General features: G+C 42.9%; 4 protein-coding genes across 13 annotated transcripts; 2 read left to right on the plus strand and 2 right to left on the minus strand.

The window, feature by feature from the left end:
- The first annotated feature begins 66 nt into the window (after positions 1–66).
- LOC6524963 (furin-like protease 2) lies at positions 67–8,410 on the plus strand. 6 transcript variants are annotated; one of them, XM_015190509.3, is made up of 16 exons: positions 67–218; positions 1,872–2,805; positions 2,874–2,978; positions 3,040–3,115; positions 3,188–3,297; positions 3,596–3,730; positions 3,787–3,946; positions 4,000–5,527; positions 5,586–5,773; positions 5,847–6,003; positions 6,060–6,334; positions 6,465–6,750; positions 6,823–7,022; positions 7,087–7,374; positions 7,439–7,662; positions 7,726–8,410. In XM_015190509.3, exons 2-16 carry the CDS (start codon positions 2,002–2,004, stop codon positions 8,149–8,151), a joined length of 4,962 nt encoding a protein of 1,653 aa, XP_015045995.1. In that variant the 5' UTR covers positions 67–218; positions 1,872–2,001; the 3' UTR covers positions 8,152–8,410. The 6 variants fall into 6 exon arrangements, with proteins under 6 accessions (XP_015045995.1, XP_015045993.1, XP_015045996.1 ...); XM_015190507.3 differs by having other exon boundaries at positions 3,188–3,288; XM_015190510.3 differs by having other exon boundaries at positions 3,040–3,297.
- Positions 8,411–8,929: 519 nt separating this feature from the next.
- LOC6524964 lies at positions 8,930–12,060 on the minus strand. Of its 3 annotated transcripts, none has more exons than XM_002100768.3 (5): positions 11,724–12,058; positions 10,161–10,348; positions 9,768–10,029; positions 9,488–9,706; positions 8,930–9,425 (listed from the first exon to the last, which is right to left on the minus strand). In XM_002100768.3, the coding sequence occupies exons 2-5, from the start codon at positions 10,346–10,348 to the stop codon at positions 9,126–9,128; spliced, it is 969 nt and encodes a 322-aa protein (XP_002100804.1). In that variant the 5' UTR covers positions 11,724–12,058; the 3' UTR covers positions 8,930–9,125. The 3 variants fall into 3 exon arrangements, with proteins under 3 accessions (XP_002100804.1, XP_015045997.1, XP_015045998.1); XM_015190511.3 differs by having other exon boundaries at positions 10,161–10,362; XM_015190512.3 differs by lacking the exon at positions 10,161–10,348 and having other exon boundaries at positions 11,724–12,060.
- A 432-nt stretch (positions 12,061–12,492) lies between these two features.
- Positions 12,493–15,947, plus strand: LOC6524965 (trimeric intracellular cation channel type 1B.1). 3 transcript variants are annotated; one of them, XM_039372377.1, is made up of 4 exons: positions 12,493–12,567; positions 14,283–14,601; positions 14,654–14,926; positions 14,995–15,947. In XM_039372377.1, the coding sequence occupies exons 2-4, from the start codon at positions 14,324–14,326 to the stop codon at positions 15,272–15,274; spliced, it is 831 nt and encodes a 276-aa protein (XP_039228311.1). In that variant the 5' UTR covers positions 12,493–12,567; positions 14,283–14,323; the 3' UTR covers positions 15,275–15,947. The 3 variants fall into 3 exon arrangements, with proteins under 3 accessions (XP_039228311.1, XP_002100805.1, XP_015045999.1); XM_002100769.4 differs by lacking the exon at positions 12,493–12,567 and adding an exon at positions 12,682–12,916; XM_015190513.3 differs by lacking the exon at positions 12,493–12,567 and adding an exon at positions 12,683–12,920.
- Positions 15,948–16,045: 98 nt separating this feature from the next.
- On the minus strand, positions 16,046–18,659 carry LOC6524966 (negative elongation factor D). Its single transcript, XM_002100770.3, has 5 exons — positions 18,504–18,659; positions 17,675–18,387; positions 17,168–17,614; positions 16,619–17,100; positions 16,046–16,553 (listed from the first exon to the last, which is right to left on the minus strand). The coding sequence occupies exons 1-5, from the start codon at positions 18,564–18,566 to the stop codon at positions 16,522–16,524; spliced, it is 1,737 nt and encodes a 578-aa protein (XP_002100806.1). The 5' UTR covers positions 18,567–18,659; the 3' UTR covers positions 16,046–16,521.
- Between the last annotated feature and the right edge of the window lie 238 nt (positions 18,660–18,897).

Consider the following 18,897-nt stretch of genomic DNA (forward strand, 5'->3'; position numbering starts at 1 on the left):
TATGTATGTTTGTACGTGTGTTAATACTTGGCGTGTGTTTGTGTATGCGGTTAGCACAAATCCAGCGAGAAAGAAACAACCAACGTTGGCTATATGTATTAACTTCAAAATAAAGTTCAGTTTAAGCTGGAGCGCAGTCGAGGTTGCGTCGCTTGTTCGTTCGGTCGGCTTTTTGGTCTTTCGGCTTTCGGCTAGTTCCTATATTGTATGTACGCATGGTAAGCACGCGTTCTCTTTCGCTTTTCAAGTCTCAGTTTCCGTTTTCAGTCTGTTCGATTGCGCTTGCATTGCATTGCATTGATTTAACAATAAATAAATAAAGCTTAAAGAGTGTATCTGTGATTTATTTCTAAATGTGACTACTTTGAGCCAACATATGCATAAATATGTATGTACATATAATGCTTGGGATTACATGAATCGCTGTTGCCATTTCTGATGCACAATGATGTATGTATGAACGCAAAGAGCATACAAATGCATGCTTGCATTACGTGATTTTATACATCTGTGATGTATCTATGTATGTATGTATGCACCATCGAAATGGCAACTCTTACGCATAAAAATTGCAAATGTGTATAAAGCCCCACGGACACACACAGCCACACAAACATTATCAGACCCAAATGTATACATACAAAAATAAGTTGGCTTGGTGGCTTAATTGTTGTTGTTTTTTTGTTGATAGTGTGCACACAGTGCGAAATTAGTGTGATTAAATATGGAGATGTGTGATTAAATAAGTGTGTGGGAATCACAGCGAGAGTGAGTGAGGTGGAAAATGGGAGATGTACAAGCTGAACTTGCCCAGAAACATACAAAAGTACATACAAACATGTTTGTAGGATTATGTTCGGCAAAGTGAAGTATTTCCTTACAAGCAAACACATCCATATACGTTTTTAGACGAATGGCACAGTAAAACAGAAACCGGAATCGATGTTGTATGTACATATGATACTGTTGATATGATAGTGTAGCCATAATTTTATAGCCTTCTTATGTTGCACTTGCGTCTAGCTATGCAATCACTGGCATGCATAACTACATATCCTATGTATGTTCATCGGAAAATGGGATAAACGTATGCATTCATACATACATGCGTATGCACCCATAAAAATTTAAAGAAGCGTGCACAAATTTAAACATCGATAATATGAATTTACATACAGCGCCGTGTGCAGGCATACATACATTATTTTCTTATTGGCAACGCATTGGGAATGTCCAATTGGTTTGATTATAAAACTAAATTTCTTCGTTAATTTGCGTTTTTGGGCTATGCCTCTGATTTAATAGTGTTTTTATATAAAGAAACAGTTTTTGAAGGGCTAGTAACTACTATCTAGTTTTCCCTTTATTTATTCGTAACTTTTTAGTTTCATTGTGATTTTAATTGCTATATGGTTCACTAAAAGTTCGGGTTTCTTAATGTGTTAGTTGGATATATGATTAGAAGGGTTCTTGCATAATGCACATTTGGCAGACCAATTGCATCTTACATTTTGGGAAACTTTCCGGCAGAAAACAATAGAATCAAACGATATGTGGATATATGTACATAGATATACATATACCTCATGTACAGAGATATATGGCTTACTCATTGTTAACACTTACCTGTAGTTCCCCCCAGATGATTCTGTTGTGTCATCCCACGAACAATGGAACATCGCAAATAGGCACCTCATTAATAAGTAAGCACAAACCATTTCGGCCAGAAATATCTGTGATATATGAATCATTTTGGCATCTCTGGTTATAAAACAGCCCACGTTTAACCGGTCCAAGGTTTTAATTTGGGTCTCTCACCCAACTCGAATTCAATCTACAATTGAAGTGCTTTTTCGTGTTCTCTTTTGCAGATACTAGATCGTGAGATACGATATCAAAAAAATAGATTCATGAGTACGACAACAGGAAAGGGAAACGTCGCAAAAGGACTCTTCGGGAGAATCAAACTACCTTAATACCATTAGCTAAACTTAGTTAAATATGTCAAATACGGGTTCCAGCCGAGTTACCATCGGTAGAATTGGATCCACCTCACAGATCACAGATCCATGGTCGTCCGGCTTGGAGAAGAAGCGACCTTCCCGCTGTGGGGGTCCCAAATCTCTCGGAGAGCCAACGTACCGAAAGATCGGACGGCGGAAGATACTCCAAATGCGAGTCCATGACCCTGGAACGACTGCAACACATAGAGCAACAGAAACGGCAACGGCAAAACTCAATAGAATCTATTTATGTACAATTAACCGAATGGCACAGAGCTGTATATATTTTGTATTATTTTTAGTAATCCTAAGCCCAAATACTAGTTGTGCTCTGCGGAGTAGTGCGGGTGAGACTCAGAATTATGCCGGAATACTCAGCAACGATAGTGCATCGACCACCACATATGATGTGTCGTCGCTGCACAGCAGTAGAAGAACAAACTCCCCATCATCACCTGCTAATGATGATGCTTATGTTGATTATCATAATGATACAGAGCTCCACAAGGTCGACTCAGGCCTTACGGGAGGTGATAGAGCGGGTCAAGCACAAGCCATTAGCGGCGGCAAATATGATTATAACTATAAAAATACTCACACACATGCCAGTGCGAAAGATGAAATTGTCGACCCGCTTGAACAGCAGTCGAATAGCCTCGACTTCGACGGGGTCGATATGTTTGGCGCCTTCAGCATTCCCGAGGAGGCGATATACACAAATGAGTTCGCCGTCAACATTCCAGCTGGCAAGCAAATGGCGGATGTTATAGCTTCCAAACATGGATTTATCAACAGAGGACAGGTAAGTAAACATCCTCAATCATTCAGCTCCTAAATGGCATTAGGACTCACACTTTTTCTTCATTTTAGATCGGATCCCTGGACAACTACTACCTGTTTCAGCACCATCATGTATCGAAGCGTTCGCTGCGCTCCAGTCGCAAGCATCAGGGCGCTCTTAAATCAGAGAACGAGGTGTGTACTATTCAACAGTTATCCAGTTGGAGCAGACATGCAAGTCTTGATTGCCTTACAGGTGAAATGGATGCAACAGCAGCACGAGAAGGTGCGCCGAAAGAGGGACGGCCCCTACCAGGACTTACCCACCTACAGTCCGTATAATCTTTTACGCCAACACGGCGGCTACGTTGTCGATCCGAATCCGCATCTTTCATTCTCCCCAGAATCGATTTCGTTAGCCTCGCACTCACAGCGCATGGAGTACCGGGATGTCAGCTCGCATTTTATCTTTCCGGATCCGTTGTTTAAGGAACAGTGGTATCTGGTGAGTAAAGTATGTAATCATCTCTCATTTAAATGCATGCTTCATGAATCCATATATTTTATAGTCCATTAGTTCGATTGTCTTTCCCATCTGCGTAGTTTCTGTTGAAACATTCAATTATGTGCTACTAACCGTGCGATATGTTGATTTCCAATACTTTATCATTGTATAGTCTTTTTTAACATGCCTAATTTGTAAATGTTTGGATTTTTTTGTTGAGTGATTGCCTGTTTTTGCATATGTTTATTTTCTTACTTTTTACTCATCGCCAATCAATCTATTAAATCCCACGATAATCGCTTTCTAGAATGGCGGCGCCAAGGATGGCTTGGACATGAACGTGGGCCCCGCCTGGCAAAAGGGTTACACCGGCAAGGGCGTGGTTGTGTCCATTCTGGACGACGGCATTCAGACAAACCATCCCGACTTGGCCCAAAACTATGTAAGTATCACTCAACAAAAAAGTCAATTAATTGTTAAAAAACTATTTAAACACAGGACCCCGAAGCCTCTTTCGACATAAATGGCAACGATTCGGATCCCACGCCACAGGACAATGGTGACAACAAACACGGAACCAGATGCGCTGGCGAAGTGGCCGCGGTGGCATTCAACAATTATTGCGGAGTGGGAGTGGCCTACAATGCCAGCATTGGTGGTAAGTGATCATGGTTAGTATCAACTTTACTCTATTAAACTGTCCGCTATTAGGAGTACGAATGCTGGACGGAAAGGTCAATGATGTGGTTGAGGCACAGGCATTGAGTCTCAATCCCTCCCACATCGATATATACAGCGCTTCCTGGGGACCGGAGGATGATGGCTCCACCGTTGATGGTCCTGGTCCGTTGGCCCGCCGTGCTTTCATCTACGGAGTGACCAGCGGTCGACAGGGCAAGGGCTCGATTTTCGTTTGGGCCTCTGGCAACGGTGGGCGCTACACCGACTCCTGCAACTGCGATGGCTACACCAATTCGATCTTTACCCTATCCATTTCGAGTGCCACTCAAGCCGGGTACAAACCCTGGTACCTGGAGGAGTGCTCCTCCACGCTGGCTACCACCTACAGCTCCGGAACGCCGGGACATGACAAGAGCGTTGCCACCGTCGACATGGACGGCAGCCTGAGGCCCGATCATATCTGTACCGTGGAACATACGGGCACTTCGGCTTCGGCACCACTGGCAGCCGGCATCTGCGCCCTGGCGCTAGAGGCCAATCCGGAATTGACTTGGCGCGACATGCAGTACTTGGTGGTGTACACCTCAAGACCGGCGCCACTGGAAAGGGAGAACGGATGGACGCTGAACGGTGTGAAGCGAAAGTACAGCCATAAGTTTGGGTACGGATTAATGGATGCTGGAGCAATGGTGTCGCTGGCGGAGCAGTGGACATCGGTGCCGCCGCAGCATATCTGCAAATCGCGAGAAAACAATGAGGATCGCAAGATAGATGGTGCATATGGATACACTTTAGCCACGCATATGGACGTTAATGGTTGTGCGGGCACCATCAACGAAGTGCGTTACCTAGAGCATGTGCAATGTCGGATTACGCTACGGTTTTTCCCGCGAGGAAATCTCCGCATCCTGCTCACCTCGCCGATGGGCACCACCAGTACCCTGTTGTTGGAAAGGCCGCGCGACATTGTCAAGTCCAATTTCGATGACTGGCCCTTCCTGAGTGTTCACTTTTGGGGCGAGAAGGCGGAGGGCCGCTGGACCCTGCAGGTGATCAACGGCGGCCGCCGGCGCGTCAATCAACCGGGCATCCTGTCCAAGTGGCAATTGATATTCTATGGCACTTCCACACAGCCCATGCGGCTCAAGTCTGAGCTGCTCAACAGCAGTCCCCAGCTACGCAGCCCCAGCAGCTCCAATCCATTCCTCTTCCCATCGGCCTCAAACATTGGCCAGCCTGCCAACGAGGGTGGCAACTTCAACACAGATAGCTTTGCCAGTTACCTTAACTACCAGAACATCTTTAGCAGCGCTGGCTCTGATCCGGAACCGGCCACAGCTACGCTTGACGGCCAGAATGTGACCGCTTCGATTGCTTCCGGTTCATCCGCTGATACCCTTGGTTTTACCGCCTCTTCTGCCCAACTGGTGGTGGCGCCCGAAACGAGGGACGGCGACAAAAAGATCCTGCACTCCTGCGATGCCGAGTGCGACTCCTCCGGCTGCTATGGCCGTGGACCCACACAGTGCGTTGCATGCAGTCACTACCGCCTGGACAAGTAAGTTGTGCACCATGCAATGGGGAAGCTGTGGCCTAATGGTTTTCTTTTTTCACAGTACTTGTGTAAGTCGCTGCCCCCCGCGCTCCTTCCCAAACCAGGTGGGAATCTGCTGGCCCTGTCACGATACCTGCGAAACGTGCGCTGGCGCCGGACCCGACAGCTGCCTCACCTGTGCTCCGGCCCACCTGCACGTCATCGATCTCGCCGTCTGCCTGCAATTCTGCCCGGACGGATATTTTGAAAGTAATACGCGCTGTTCTGCAAATATCATAAATTCTGTTGTTAAACCAATATTTCTTTGTAATCTCCATTGCAGACAGCAGGAACCGAACCTGCGTTCCCTGCGAGCCCAACTGTGCCTCATGCCAGGACCATCCCGAGTACTGCACTAGCTGTGATCACCATTTGGTCATGCATGAGCACAAATGCTACTCGGCCTGTCCCTTGGATACGTACGAAACGGAGGATAACAAGTGAGTATAAATGGCAACTGGAATAAATATATTGTTGATCCCACAACCTTAAATAGATGTGCCTTCTGCCACTCGACTTGCGCCACCTGCAATGGCCCCACGGACCAGGACTGCATCACGTGCCGCTCGAGTCGATATGCCTGGCAAAACAAATGCCTTATTAGCTGTCCGGACGGATTCTATGCCGACAAGAAACGGCTGGAGTGCATGCCCTGCCAGGAGGGATGTAAGACCTGTACCAGCAACGGAGTTTGCTCCGAGTGCCTTCAAAACTGGACGCTGACCAAGAGGGACAAGTGCATCGTGAGCGGCAGTGAAGGCTGCAGTGAATGTAAGCGCTAAGCTGCAGTTAATATCCTTGCTGATTAACCAGTACTATATTTGCTTAGCATCGTAAGCTTCCCTTATTTATAATTAATGGCGTTTATGTATATTTTGTCCTATTACTCTCCCATCTACAGCGGAGTTCTTTAGCTTAAGTGAGGGACAGTGCCGCCCGTGCCACGCATCCTGCGGCAGCTGCAACGGACCGGCGGATACGAACTGCATGTCCTGCCCCCCGAATCGACTGCTGGAACAGAGTCGCTGTGTGAGCGGCTGTAGGGAGGGCTTTTTCATGGAAGCGGGCTCCCTTTGCTCACCATGTCTGCACACATGCAGCCAGTGCGTCTCGCGGACGAACTGCAGCAACTGCTCCAAGGGTCTGGAGCTGCAAAACGGCGAATGCCGCACCACCTGTGCCGATGGGTAAGCTCTACAAGTTCCACCAGCGTCCTGGAGCTGCAGCTCAATGTATGCCGTTGATTTGTGTCATTATAGTTACTACAGCGATCGTGGCATTTGTGCCAAGTGCTATTTGAGCTGCCACACCTGCAGCGGGCCGAGGCGCAACCAGTGCGTCCAGTGCCCGGCTGGATGGCAACTGGCTGCCGGCGAATGCCATCCCGAGTGCCCTGAGGGCTTCTACAAGTCTGACTTTGGATGCCAGAAGTGTCACCATTACTGCAAGACGTGCAACGGTATGATATGCTTATCTAATTGGCGATTTTCTTGTTTATGTGTTTGCTCCTATTTCGTTTCCAGATGCTGGACCATTGGCCTGCACTTCGTGTCCCCCGCACTCGATGCTCGATGGCGGCCTGTGCATGGAGTGCCTGAGCTCACAATATTACGATACCACGTCGGCAACCTGCAAAACGTGCCACGATTCGTGCCGCTCCTGCTTTGGACCCGGCCAGTTCTCCTGCAAGGCCTGTGTTCCGCCGCTCCACTTGGACCAGCTGAACAGCCAGTGCGTGTCCTGCTGCCAAAACCAAACGTTGGCCGAAAAGACTTCGTCAGCGGCGTGCTGCAATTGCGACGGAGTAACCGGTAAGGACGCAATTCAATTTGTGTTAGTAGCATATAGTGTTATTTAAATCGAAACTCATTTCAGGCGAGTGCAAGGCCACGTCGACGGGTGGCAAGAGGCGCACGGTTGTTGGCAGCGGGAGTGCGTACAAAAGCAGCGAATCCAAGCACGGATCCTTTGAGAGCGATGGCAATGCCAGGGAGTTCGTCCTGCGACTGGACTCTCCGCTGACGGCGATCACAGCCATTGCTGTGGCCATATGCCTGCTAATAATAACAATATTCTCCATAATTTTTGCTGTTCTACAGGTAAGCGAGAAGCAGAGGTAATTGAATGGCATTATAACGAAATGTTTCGTACTTTTTGAGCAGCGCAATAGCAACCATGTGTCCAGAAATTCAGTGCGATATAGGAAAATAGCGAACACGTCGTCGGGAAGGCGAAAGAACTTGTCAGCTAAGCCCACTAGCGATGCAAGATTCATTTTTAACATTGGCGAAGACGAAGATACAGATGGTGATAATTCCGATGACGAGATCGACGGCAACGTGGGCACGGATATAAACAGGATCGTCTACGACCGCAAAGGCAATGAACATGGACACGAATTTTACATTGAGAGTACAAATGATATTGATGCGATCGAGTTTCACTGCAAAGGAGCCCAGAAAGTAGAGACCCAACCACGTAGGTGCAATGCGAACGGAGATGATGATATTCTTCAATACGATAGGAATACGAATACGAATGCGGACAGAAATCCGTCAACCACAAGCCGTACAAACATCCGTAGCTGATTGATTGATCAATGGACAACGCGACAGCGAACGTAATTGTACCAACCAACCAACCAACCAACCATCAAGAACTTTGATCTTGGCTTTCTTGCTCTGGACTAGTAAATTGTAACCTTGCTTTGAGGAATATAGCGAATCGAAATATTTAACATCTGAAAATGATAAAAATTTATATGTGATTGTGAATTGTTTTTATATATATATTTGTAAATTTAATGTTTGTATTAAATTTTTATGAAAAATGTTATGTCAAGTTGAATAATGACAGTGTCTTTTTTATTGTTCCAGCCATATCTTTTCTATTATAGGGAAGATCAAATGGTTTTGAGAGAAAACGGCAAAATAAATTTTGATCGATTTATTGGCAATCCGAGAACAAACAAAAAAATCGCTTTTGATACAACAAAATTAGTCTTAGGATTTATTGTTTTTAGTTTAATAAATTTTGTAATAAATGTAAACAATTTTAAGGATCTGAACCGATTATTTTGTTATTTATCGTTATTTAATATCAAATATTTCTTGGACGCACGTAAATGAAAGAGAAGGCAATATGGTTTTTATTTTTTCCTTTTAGTTATGTTTTCAGGTTATAAGTTAACAGCTTTGTTACCACAACTCCAAAGATGGCCCAACCTTCCCAGTGAAATAGAGCTTTTGTTGGTAGAAAATGTTTTATTTACAAAAATAGAAAATATCTACATATTTAAATATACATATGCTTCGATCACTTATTCAAAATCAAGCCAAGAGTGCACTACAAATAGTTGTAGCAATGTAGTTTTGGATTTCGACACATTTATTCGAATGTTCATAATGTTAGTTCCATGTAAATCATTATAAATTCGTTAATACTTCTGTTTTCTTCTGTCTTATGCAGATGCGTACGCTAAGTATACAAAATCGAATATATATTTTTACATAGTTCCTTGAGAGGTATTTTACATGGACGCGGATCCGTATTAGCGATCCATTTAAGATATAGTACAGTCGCAGCACATCAGTGAGTAGTACAAACATTTAACGACTTTCTCATCGTTGTCGTCGGCTTCCTTGCATTTCAATTTAGCCTTGTCATTGTCGTAGCCAAAGGATTTGGCATCCAATTGGTCGGCGTCCAGGCCCTCCACCTTCTTAGACTTCTTTCGCTTATTCTTATGCATCAGTTCGTTGCAATTGCGCTGTTGCACCATCTCGTCGATCCAATCGAAGTCAATGGCGTTTCCCTGAAACCTTGGGAAACTCGAAATGCTTTCAATCGAATTGATATCCTCCTGATTGTACAATAAAAAGATTTATAGTTTAAAGAACATTATAGTTTACAACAAATATATACCTGATTGTTGTTGTGGTTCTTATATCTACTTTTCTGTGGCGTAGTTTGCTGGGAATGGGATGCGGGCGGCGACGAGCCCGGCTTATGGTTGGCCAGTGGCGAAGAAGTGGTTGCTATCGATGCTGTGGTTCCCGCAGAGCTATTTAGCACCACTTCTGTGTCCTGTGCTGCCGGCACACTTGGCACTTTGGGCAAGTCCTCAGGGCTTACAAAGTTGTGCTGCACCAGGACAATGGTTAGAATTCATTGAATTAAGCGGACACAACATAACGTAACATACCAAGTCCTGTATTACAACGGTGGTAATCACGTTGGGCGAAGTCATGGCTCGGGTGGATGCTGTTGCAGTCTCGGAAGTAGGACTATCTGGGATCGGTGAGTTGGGACTCACAGGCGTGGTTGGCAATGTGGCAGTCTCCGAAACGATGACCAAGTCATCAGACGACGCTCTCTCGCTGCTTGTACATCCTTGAACCATCGAGCAGGTGGCCACAATGCTCAGCGACGATGATGGTGAGTTGCCAGACAAATCGGGGGAGGGACTGAAAAGTGGTTAATAATTAGATTTCTTATCAATACAACAAATTAGGTTGGGTAATGCCGTTTTATAAATGTTTTGTTAATACAACTAAATCTACTTTAGTGACATATTACGAATCTCCACCGTACTTACAGGTCAATTAACTCGGCCTGAGCCTTGCTGCCGCCCAAGGACCATACTTCGCTCTTTTTCTGAGGACCCGAGTACGAGATCTGCTTGTTGGTGGTATTAAACCGACCCTTGGAATGGGACTTTCGACCCGGTATCCACAATATGCGCATACCGCTGGATTTGCTTTTCTTCGTTGAATTGGAAGCCATCTGAAAATCGTATACTGAATTCAGAAATTGAATGGTTATAATAACCTGTCTTTTGTTTATGTTCTTGTGTTGCTATCAATTCTTTGGTCAAGTGTCATTTCAAAGTTTTGATAAAAATATTGGCCAACTACGCTTGAAAGTAAGTCTGAATACTCAAAATACTCTATACATAATTATATTTAAATTTTAATATAAAAACTAATAATTGCTAAATATTTTCTAAATCTATCTCTAAACACTTGAAACAGTCGTTGAGTTCGTAATTAAATTTCAAATTGTTTTCCAATTTTTGACCATGATTTTTGATGTTTGCCGAAAATCGTGTTTCTGCGACTATAAATATCAGTATTTTGATCAGAACTTTTGAAATATTGGTCCAATCATGGAATGCATACCTCGTTGAGTTCGTAATTAAATTTAAAATCGAATTTTTTGTTCATTTTTTTGTTCTTGTGTTGCTGTCAATTCTTTGGTCAAGTGTCATTTTGAAGTTTTGATATAGATATTGTCTTTAGACATAATTATATTTAAATTTGAATATATATACTAATAATTACTAAATATTTTCTAAAACGGTCTCGAAACACTATAAACAGGCTTTAAAAAGTAGGAAAATTAATACAAATATTTTTAATTTTTTTCCAATTCGCTAATAGGATTCTAATCAGATCAAGTTTATGAATACTATACATACATAGATACATCATTCCTCAACATATCACAACATTGAGGGTGAGGGAATTGCGAAAATTACTTGCTAAATGAAGTAAATATTTATTTTTCTAAAAGTTAAGATCCTTAATGGGGTTCTTTTAGAATGAAAACATTGATTAAAATATACTCAATGCAAAGATACGTCTATTCATGAACACAGTATAACAAAGAAGAAGTAAATATTTATCGTGGTAAACAGCATGATATTGTTTGCTTACTATTTAGAAGAAATAACTGTTTACTTTAATTTCTTGTCAAATTGGCACTATGAACGAAGACATTGTACGGCATAAAATACGTCAACAAACGCTTGAAAAGGTATTTTCCCAATTGGAATTTGTTTTTGGGATTACGTTATCGTCTGTATGTACGAACATACATATATATGTACGATGCGAATCGCGAAGACGTGAATAAAATTGAAAAAAGCGGTTTACCAAATAAACACATACAAATGTACAAAAGTCGAGATTCACAACACCACGCACATTTACTCCGCTATTAACATATACAACCACACATATATTTACTGCCTACACATATGTACATATTTTTGGGTGACAAATAAGTAGCAGAAGCACAAAAGCGAAATAATGTTAGTGGTTTAAACAGAAATTAGTCTATTCCTTTAAAATTACAAAAGAACTTGGAATGCACTCACCTTTTCTCCTCAGATATTGACCTCAATATCACAAGGTTTTGTGCAAATAAAGCATTTGTGTAAGCCAAGTATATACATACGTATATATACTATCGTATGTGGGCTTCAATATATGCACATATAAACCGTGATGTGGTTTGAGATTCACAGTTAGAAAGTCACCGAATTTCTTTGAACAATGCCGTTGTTATGTTTATACCATGGGAACTTTTTGCAGCAATTGGAAGGGGGTCATTAAATTCTAATGATTACAAACTTCGCGTTACATTATTTTATTTGTTTAAGGACCCGAGCGCATGTATATATCGAATAAACAAAACTCCGAATTGCTAGTGTTGGAAAAAACAGTGAACTCGTCAATAGCTTTCTCTTTTTCTATCGCTAATCGTAAAATGCGTTATTCACACCGCAAACAGTAAGCTATCGATATTGTAGTCGGAGGCAACCATTTGAAGAAGTGGAATATCAATGGCAATTAAACTAAATTACAAATAAAATTAGTTGTTGCCGCCTTTGTCCCAGCTATGCATAATTTATTTTTATAATAATTCAGTTGTGAGCCCTAAACATCGATTGACTCCATAAGCGGAAAAATATCATTTAAACATTTTAAAATATACTTTAGGGTCTATGTATGGGGTAATAGTATCAGGTAATATACCATTTGAATTATCGCATTAATTATATTAATATTAACACAAAATTAAAAGTAGTGGATGAGAAGCATTCTTGAGTGCCCCTCCATGAGATTTATGAACGCGAACGGTCACATTTAACACGAATTGTTTAGCTTCGCGGAGCTTTTATCTGTTTGTTTACGTTTAGCCGCAATCAAATTATTTATGTAAGCAGCCAACGAGCGTAAACAGTAGTTTCCCCAATAATAACTCCAAATGATGAGCATAAGCCACAGGAGTTTATCCCATTTTATTTTTACTTAGTCTGTAAATCGGTGGATAAATAAGTGCCACATAGTGCGGACAATCAATTTCCGTTGAGTTTGAAAGAGCCGTCAGATTTCAATAATAGCAATCTGCTCGCGAGAGTTTCGGTTCTCTAGAAAGTCGGACATTCTAATAATATATCAGGTTCTCGAGAGCAGCCCCCATACAATATAGTATAATATCTGGCCCAGTCTCCCAGTGTTCGTGCTGCACTCTGCTATCCATTATCCGTTTGCTCGCGTGTTAGACGTAGGTAATTTCCTGCTTAACTTGATTATTACTTACAAATATTTTCATTTTTCCTCACCGCGTGTGTGTGCCCGGATTGTAAGAGTGGCAGATAACTCCACTCACCTTAACCAGCCAACTATATAGATATAGATTTGTACCATCTTGTACATACATTATGTGCCTGCCGCCGACAAATCTCTTCCAACTTACGCCGCTCAAAAATAGCCAGGAGGCAGGCAATATATAGTATATGTACATAATAAATACAGCTGTGGCTAAAATATTAGCACTTCTAGCGAGACCCATCCCATACATGTGTACATAAATATTTGCCAACTGCCAGGCATTACAAACTGAAACTTCGGTCATTAGCCCTCGTCAATTTTGCAATATTTCGCTTGGACTACTTTAAAGTTTAGTACGATTAGATAAGATTAGGTGCCACTAGTCGGTATATGAATCAAATGGTACTAAGTGCCTTTTCTAAATGAAAACTCAATATGCCGATTAGAAACATGCATATCCTTTGAGGACATTTGTTTTGACATTCAAGATTGGAAACTTGTAAACTTTTTTCCAAGTGCCAAATACTCAATTTCCAAATAGTCTTACTCTTGCGAACGACTATTTTTGAGTTCTTGCTGGGCAGCAATCAATCTTCTCAAAGCTGAAATCCTAAGAAACCATCCTAAAGGTGCTATTATCTTGGCCCCCATTGTCGGTATAAACAATCGTACGTTTGTATATATGTACCTATATGTCAGGCCCGACCCGGCGCGCTTCTTTTAACAGCCCTCATGGTGAAATTTATTTTTGGAGGTGCGGCAAAAACAGCGCAATTTTAATTCGAATTTTTTCTATGTTTCGTCTGCATGAACACACAATCTGACAACTTCTACAACACATCCCCTGTGCATCCGTGCACCGATTGCGCTGCAGTTAGAAAACCGCTTGAATTGCATTTGAAAAACAGCCCGCCAATACGTCGATATTATTGGGAATGTAAGGAAACACTAGTTGAGTGAATTGGGAACCGGTTATGAGCATGGACTCATGGGTATTTTTTGGCCATTATCCCCAGAATTACAGAGAATTTTCGAAAATATTGAAACACGAGTTTCTACTTTTCAGTTATGTAACGTTTTACGAAGCATTCATAGGCTGCGAAAGCATTATTAGGTTTTGTGGAACAGCGTTTATTTGCACAAAATAATTTTATTCATTATTAAAGTAAGCGAAGTTCGGTAGACTACATTTTATGATTATTATGAGGTGTGAAAAAAATCTAGGTGTCTAAAAACTTAATGGCTAGATGCATGTTTCTGCAATATTTGTGAATATTTTGTTGGATAAGTTTGAAACATAATGGAACTGCCGCTTTCAGATTATCATCCGTGAAGGCAGGACACAAGATCGGCTGTGATCATGGACCCGGAAGCATTTTTGGACGTGGCCAACCAGGTCATCAAGCTGAAAATGTTTCCGTTCTTCGACATCGCTCACAGTCTACTTGCCGCGCTGGCCGTGCGTGAGGACTTGGGCGCCAATGCTCAGGCGTTTTCGCGGAAGCATCCGCTCGCCTGCTGGCTCTCCACCATGCTGGTGATCTTCGCCGGCGGTATGGTGGCCAACGGACTGCTGGGCGAGCCGATATTGGCTCCCCTCAAGAACACGGGGCAGCTCCTCGTGGGAACTGCTGTGTGGTAAGTTAATACGATGTTTGGTCATTCAAGATCTGAGTTAAATGTCGCGCAGGTACGTCGTCTTCTACACGCCATTCGACATCGGTTACAAGGTAGCCAAGTTCCTGCCCGTTAAGATCGTTGCCAGTGCCATGAAGGAGATCTATCGGGCAAAAAAGGTGTACGATGGTGTGGGACATGCGGCCAAGCTGTATCCGAATGCCTGGATAATCATGATCATCATCGGCACCCTGAAGGGCAACGGAGCGGGATTCACCAAGCTGATCGAGCGACTCATCCGTGGAGCATGGACTCCAACGGCCATGGAATTCATGCAGCCCAGCTTGTGAGTACTTCGCTTGCTTCTTTTTTTTTAACTTGGAATCCGAAATGTTGACACTTTTTGTAATACAGCTACACCAAGGCTTCCCTGCTGGCCTCGATCATATTTGTGCTGGACAAGAAGACCGACTGGATCTCAGCGCCACATGCACTCGTTTACTTTGGCATCGTCATATTCCTGGTCTACTTTAAGCTGTCTTCCATCCTGCTGGGCATCCACGATCCCTTCCTGCCGCTGGAGAACCTTTGCTGTGCCATCTTTTTCGGCGGCATTTGGGACAGCCTGGCCAAGATCCTGGGCCGCGGGCAGGCCAAGGACGGCGATAGCAAAGATGTTAAGAAGAGCAACTAAACTATTTGTAGTCAGCCCTTCCCACGACAAATAGTACTTAACGCTGCCAACCAAAGCTAACGCCTAAACCGCACACAATTTATACATAATTAGCAATTTATACATAACGAACGAGATCTTCCCATGTGATTCGATTCAGAAGCGCAAGCCAAAGACATTTTTTGTGAGGCGTGAAAGTTTGCTCTTGAGGATCAGCACTTGGTTGGGTGTGCCAGCTGTTCCTCGACTCCGATTTCACGCCGAGTGTAAGCCCTCGAAAAATTTGTATTGTTTTACGATTGGTAGGTTTTTTTTTGTTGTTTGTGAAAAAGCAGCTGCAGAAAGCACAGACTTATTAAGATGCCATGCTTAAGCGCTTTAAACATGGCCCATACAGCTCATCTACTACTAAGACGACAGCCAATAATGATTTTAGACAAGGAGCACGCCGAGTCTTGTGACTTTTGCTGCAAAAGCGCGTGCTCAACGAACGAAATGTGTAAATATTGAAGTCGTTTCCATTGTAACCTTTTTTTTTTTTTGTATACATTTTAAGAGATTTTTTTGCCGACGACCCATTCGAAAACTGAATGATAGATCATTGCTTCAAGATTGTGAACACGTATTCAAGCTGAATTTAAGGCAATTGTATGAGGTGTGAATGTTTATTGTTTGCAATAAAATTAAACTACGATTTGGGTTGACTTTCTTGTTATCTTGTGCAACGAAATGGGATTTTATGGGATTTATCCTGCTGCCAACATTGTTGTCAAATTTGTATTTTGCAATATATTTTGTTATAACGTACCATATCAGTAGCTTTATTATGTTTGTCCTTAACAACTAAATGTTTATACAATTAATTTTTTCTAAGATCTATACAATTTTTATGGATTCGAAAATATTGTTTTTGGAAGCATAATAATGTAGGTATGTTAGTTCAAAATGTTGAATTAAATGCGTTTTTTATAAATGTTAAAACAATTAAAAAGCACAGGCAATGGGCTTTTGAGCATAATATAAAAAAAGGACGAAAAGTTTTTAAAGCCTAGTGAAAGTTTACCAGTATAGATGTTATGTTTATAATTAAATTTAGATAGATACATTGTAAATTTGTTTCATTTTTTAGCTTAGTAGAAAAATTGCGTACTTCTCTTTGAAAGACTCTTCTTAAAAAAATGTGTATTTTAAAAAAATGTACTTGAAAATTGGGCTTTTAGGGGTGTTTGAACAAAAGTCGCCTGTAAAGCACGTTCTATTGTCACTATCTATACAGTCGTGTAATGCGCCTTGCAGTGAACTGAAAAGGAGGAAAAACGTGGGTAAGCAGGTGGTGTGGCAAGAAGTGGACTTCCAATAACATACCAATAAACTCGGACACGGGATCGTTGTCGCCCTCGCCGCGCATTGTGCCGGTGATCTCTTCGTTCTCCACCATCGGCAGGAACAATTGCACGAATTCCGGCGAGTACGGATGTGTAATGGTCTCTAGCACTTCGGTGACAAAGTATCGGATTAGCGAAATGTCTGTGTCCTCGATGGCGCAGCACTGCTTTATGTATCTGAGAACAGGTACAACGCAGCCGCGTGTCAGCAGGTTAACCATCCGGTCCAGGATCATTTTCTTCATTTCCAGTTGAACGAGAATCTCCAACTCATCCTGCTTTGACTCAAACAAACGGATGAGCAGGAACAGGATCTGCTGCTGCAGGGTGGGATGGACAGCGGCCACTTCATCGAGAACCGCCAAATGCGTGGGACAGCTGTCGGTGGAAAGCTTAAAATACGAAGGCTCCATGACCACGTTTTCGATCCACCGAATGACGCCAACGCCCACCACAGGATATCTTCATTCAAAAGAGACATCCTAATGTTAGAGAAACCAATCATTTTCAGTCATATCGGTCTACTTACTTGATGCAATTGTACAGCGTCTGCAATTCGGCGATTAGCTCGGTGGATCCCTGGTCAACATTACAAATGGTATGTGCCTTTTCAATTGCCTGAATGGTGCTCTTAAGCTCCTCCTTGTTTAGCATGCGCTCAGTCATTGGTCGCTTTTTAGCCGGCTGGTCGATAACCGCGGACGCGTAGGCGAGCAGAAACATATACTTCGGCTTGTGCTCGGGATTAATCTTTACACCGGAACGAAAGAGGGCGTCTACCAGCAGCTCCAGAAACTGGGGGTTTCGTATCAAGTCAATGGGCGGTGGATCGGATCCGGAGTAGTTGCGAAACAGCACGGTGATATCGGCGGGATTTAGTGTATTGCGGGTGAGCATGGATGTTAGGGCTTGACATGCCTGCGGGTAGACCGCCGAACCATTCAGGGCCATTGTAATAGGCGTCACATTTTGATTGCTAAACAAACAAGGAGAAAAGGTTTTATGTTACGTATAAAATCATTAGATTTTTCCTTACTTCTGCAAGGCGTATTTAATAATTTCCTGGGAGAGACGCTTCATGTTGAATCCACCCTTCTGCTCCTGGCTGAGGACCTGGATGAGCACCTGGGAATAGACGTAGGTGTGCTGCCCATGGCAGACCATGCGAGCGCACTCCTGAATGGCGCCATGCACGTCATCCGGATTGTTCAGAAACTTAACGATCGAGGTCTTCAGCACCCGCGAGAAAACCTCAATCTGCTGTGCCGCCGTCGAAATGGAAGTGATCTCGCTCTGGAAGCCCGCGTCCGAGATCAACTTGATTGTAAAGTTGAGCATCAGGCAGTCGGGATACTCTTCGGCCAGTCGGTAGATTAGCGAGCGCCACGTATAGTGGTCGATCATCTCGGTAAGCCAGTCGGGCGTCTCACCCTCCTCCGTGAAGATGGTGTCCGCCTTCTTGGGATCGAAGGACTTAAGGATCATTTCCTTTAGATGATTCTCCACCATGGCCTGCACCTCGGTCACCTTGACGCCCGCCAAGATTAGCCACTCCGCAAGCAGGTTTGCCATCTGGGCCACCGCCTTGTAGTTCTCCGATAGCATCGATATAACCTCCTCCGGTGATCCGCCCGACTGGAAGTAGCGCTTCAGCTGCGTAAATATACCCGGCTCCATGATGTAGTCCGGTGTGAGGAACTTCTCCAGGCATTCCTGTATCGTCTTCTGCGGATTGTCCTCGAGCATTTCCTTTGATTGGTATAGGAAAACATTGTCTTTAGTTGTTATCTTTTATGGTTTATCTAGTAGCGTCATCAAATTGCCGGGATTGCCTGCCACGCCGTACACGCTTTATACTCAATTACCTCCGGATTGGTTTGTCCTTTGGCGCGGCCCTGCCAACCAGAGTCGTCATATTCCACTTCCATATTTTCTTAAAAACTTATTTACAATAACATAAAAATATTTCTCTTATTTTGATTAATTCTGCATTTTTAGTGTGACTGTATATTGTAAACGCAAAAATGACGCCCACAATTGAGCGGGTTATGCGCCGCTTACACTTGACAAACGCTTCAGTTAATTTGCTAGTAGCTTCTCTTTTTATTCACTACTATATTATTCCATTTATTTATATTTATATATATTCCTTTATTTATATTATATATATTATTATAAGTTATATTTGTAAATATATATATTTGTATATATATGTAAATGCGTAGTTGGAATGTGGCTATTATTCAAGAAGAAGAAGCG

The sequence above is a fragment of the Drosophila yakuba genome, chromosome X (assembly GCF_016746365.2).
Source record: "Drosophila yakuba strain Tai18E2 chromosome X, Prin_Dyak_Tai18E2_2.1, whole genome shotgun sequence".
Lineage (NCBI taxonomy): Eukaryota > Metazoa > Arthropoda > Insecta > Diptera > Drosophilidae > Drosophila > Drosophila yakuba.

Coding starts and splice junctions, on each gene's coding strand:
- LOC6524965 (XM_039372377.1), top strand. CDS start 14,324: ATGGACCCGGAAGCATTTTTGGACGTGGCCAACCAGGTCATCAAGCTG. Junction 14,602..14,653: donor CTCGTGGGAACTGCTGTGTG/GTAAGTTAATAC, acceptor AATGTCGCGCAG/GTACGTCGTCTTCTACACGC. Junction 14,927..14,994: donor GAATTCATGCAGCCCAGCTT/GTGAGTACTTCG, acceptor TTTGTAATACAG/CTACACCAAGGCTTCCCTGC.
- LOC6524963 (XM_015190510.3), top strand. CDS start 2,002: ATGTCAAATACGGGTTCCAGCCGAGTTACCATCGGTAGAATTGGATCC. Junction 3,731..3,786: donor CCGACTTGGCCCAAAACTAT/GTAAGTATCACT, acceptor ATTTAAACACAG/GACCCCGAAGCCTCTTTCGA. Junction 6,335..6,464: donor CAGTGAAGGCTGCAGTGAAT/GTAAGCGCTAAG, acceptor TCCCATCTACAG/CGGAGTTCTTTAGCTTAAGT.
- LOC6524964 (XM_002100768.3), bottom strand. CDS start 10,348: ATGGCTTCCAATTCAACGAAGAAAAGCAAATCCAGCGGTATGCGCATA. Junction 10,030..10,160: donor CAGGCCGAGTTAATTGACCT/GTAAGTACGGTG, acceptor ACCACTTTTCAG/TCCCTCCCCCGATTTGTCTG. Junction 9,707..9,767: donor CCGTTGTAATACAGGACTTG/GTATGTTACGTT, acceptor GTCCTGGTGCAG/CACAACTTTGTAAGCCCTGA.
- LOC6524966 (XM_002100770.3), bottom strand. CDS start 18,566: ATGGAAGTGGAATATGACGACTCTGGTTGGCAGGGCCGCGCCAAAGGA. Junction 18,388..18,503: donor AAGGACAAACCAATCCGGAG/GTAATTGAGTAT, acceptor TACCAATCAAAG/GAAATGCTCGAGGACAATCC. Junction 17,101..17,167: donor ACGCTGTACAATTGCATCAA/GTAAGTAGACCG, acceptor TTTTGAATGAAG/ATATCCTGTGGTGGGCGTTG.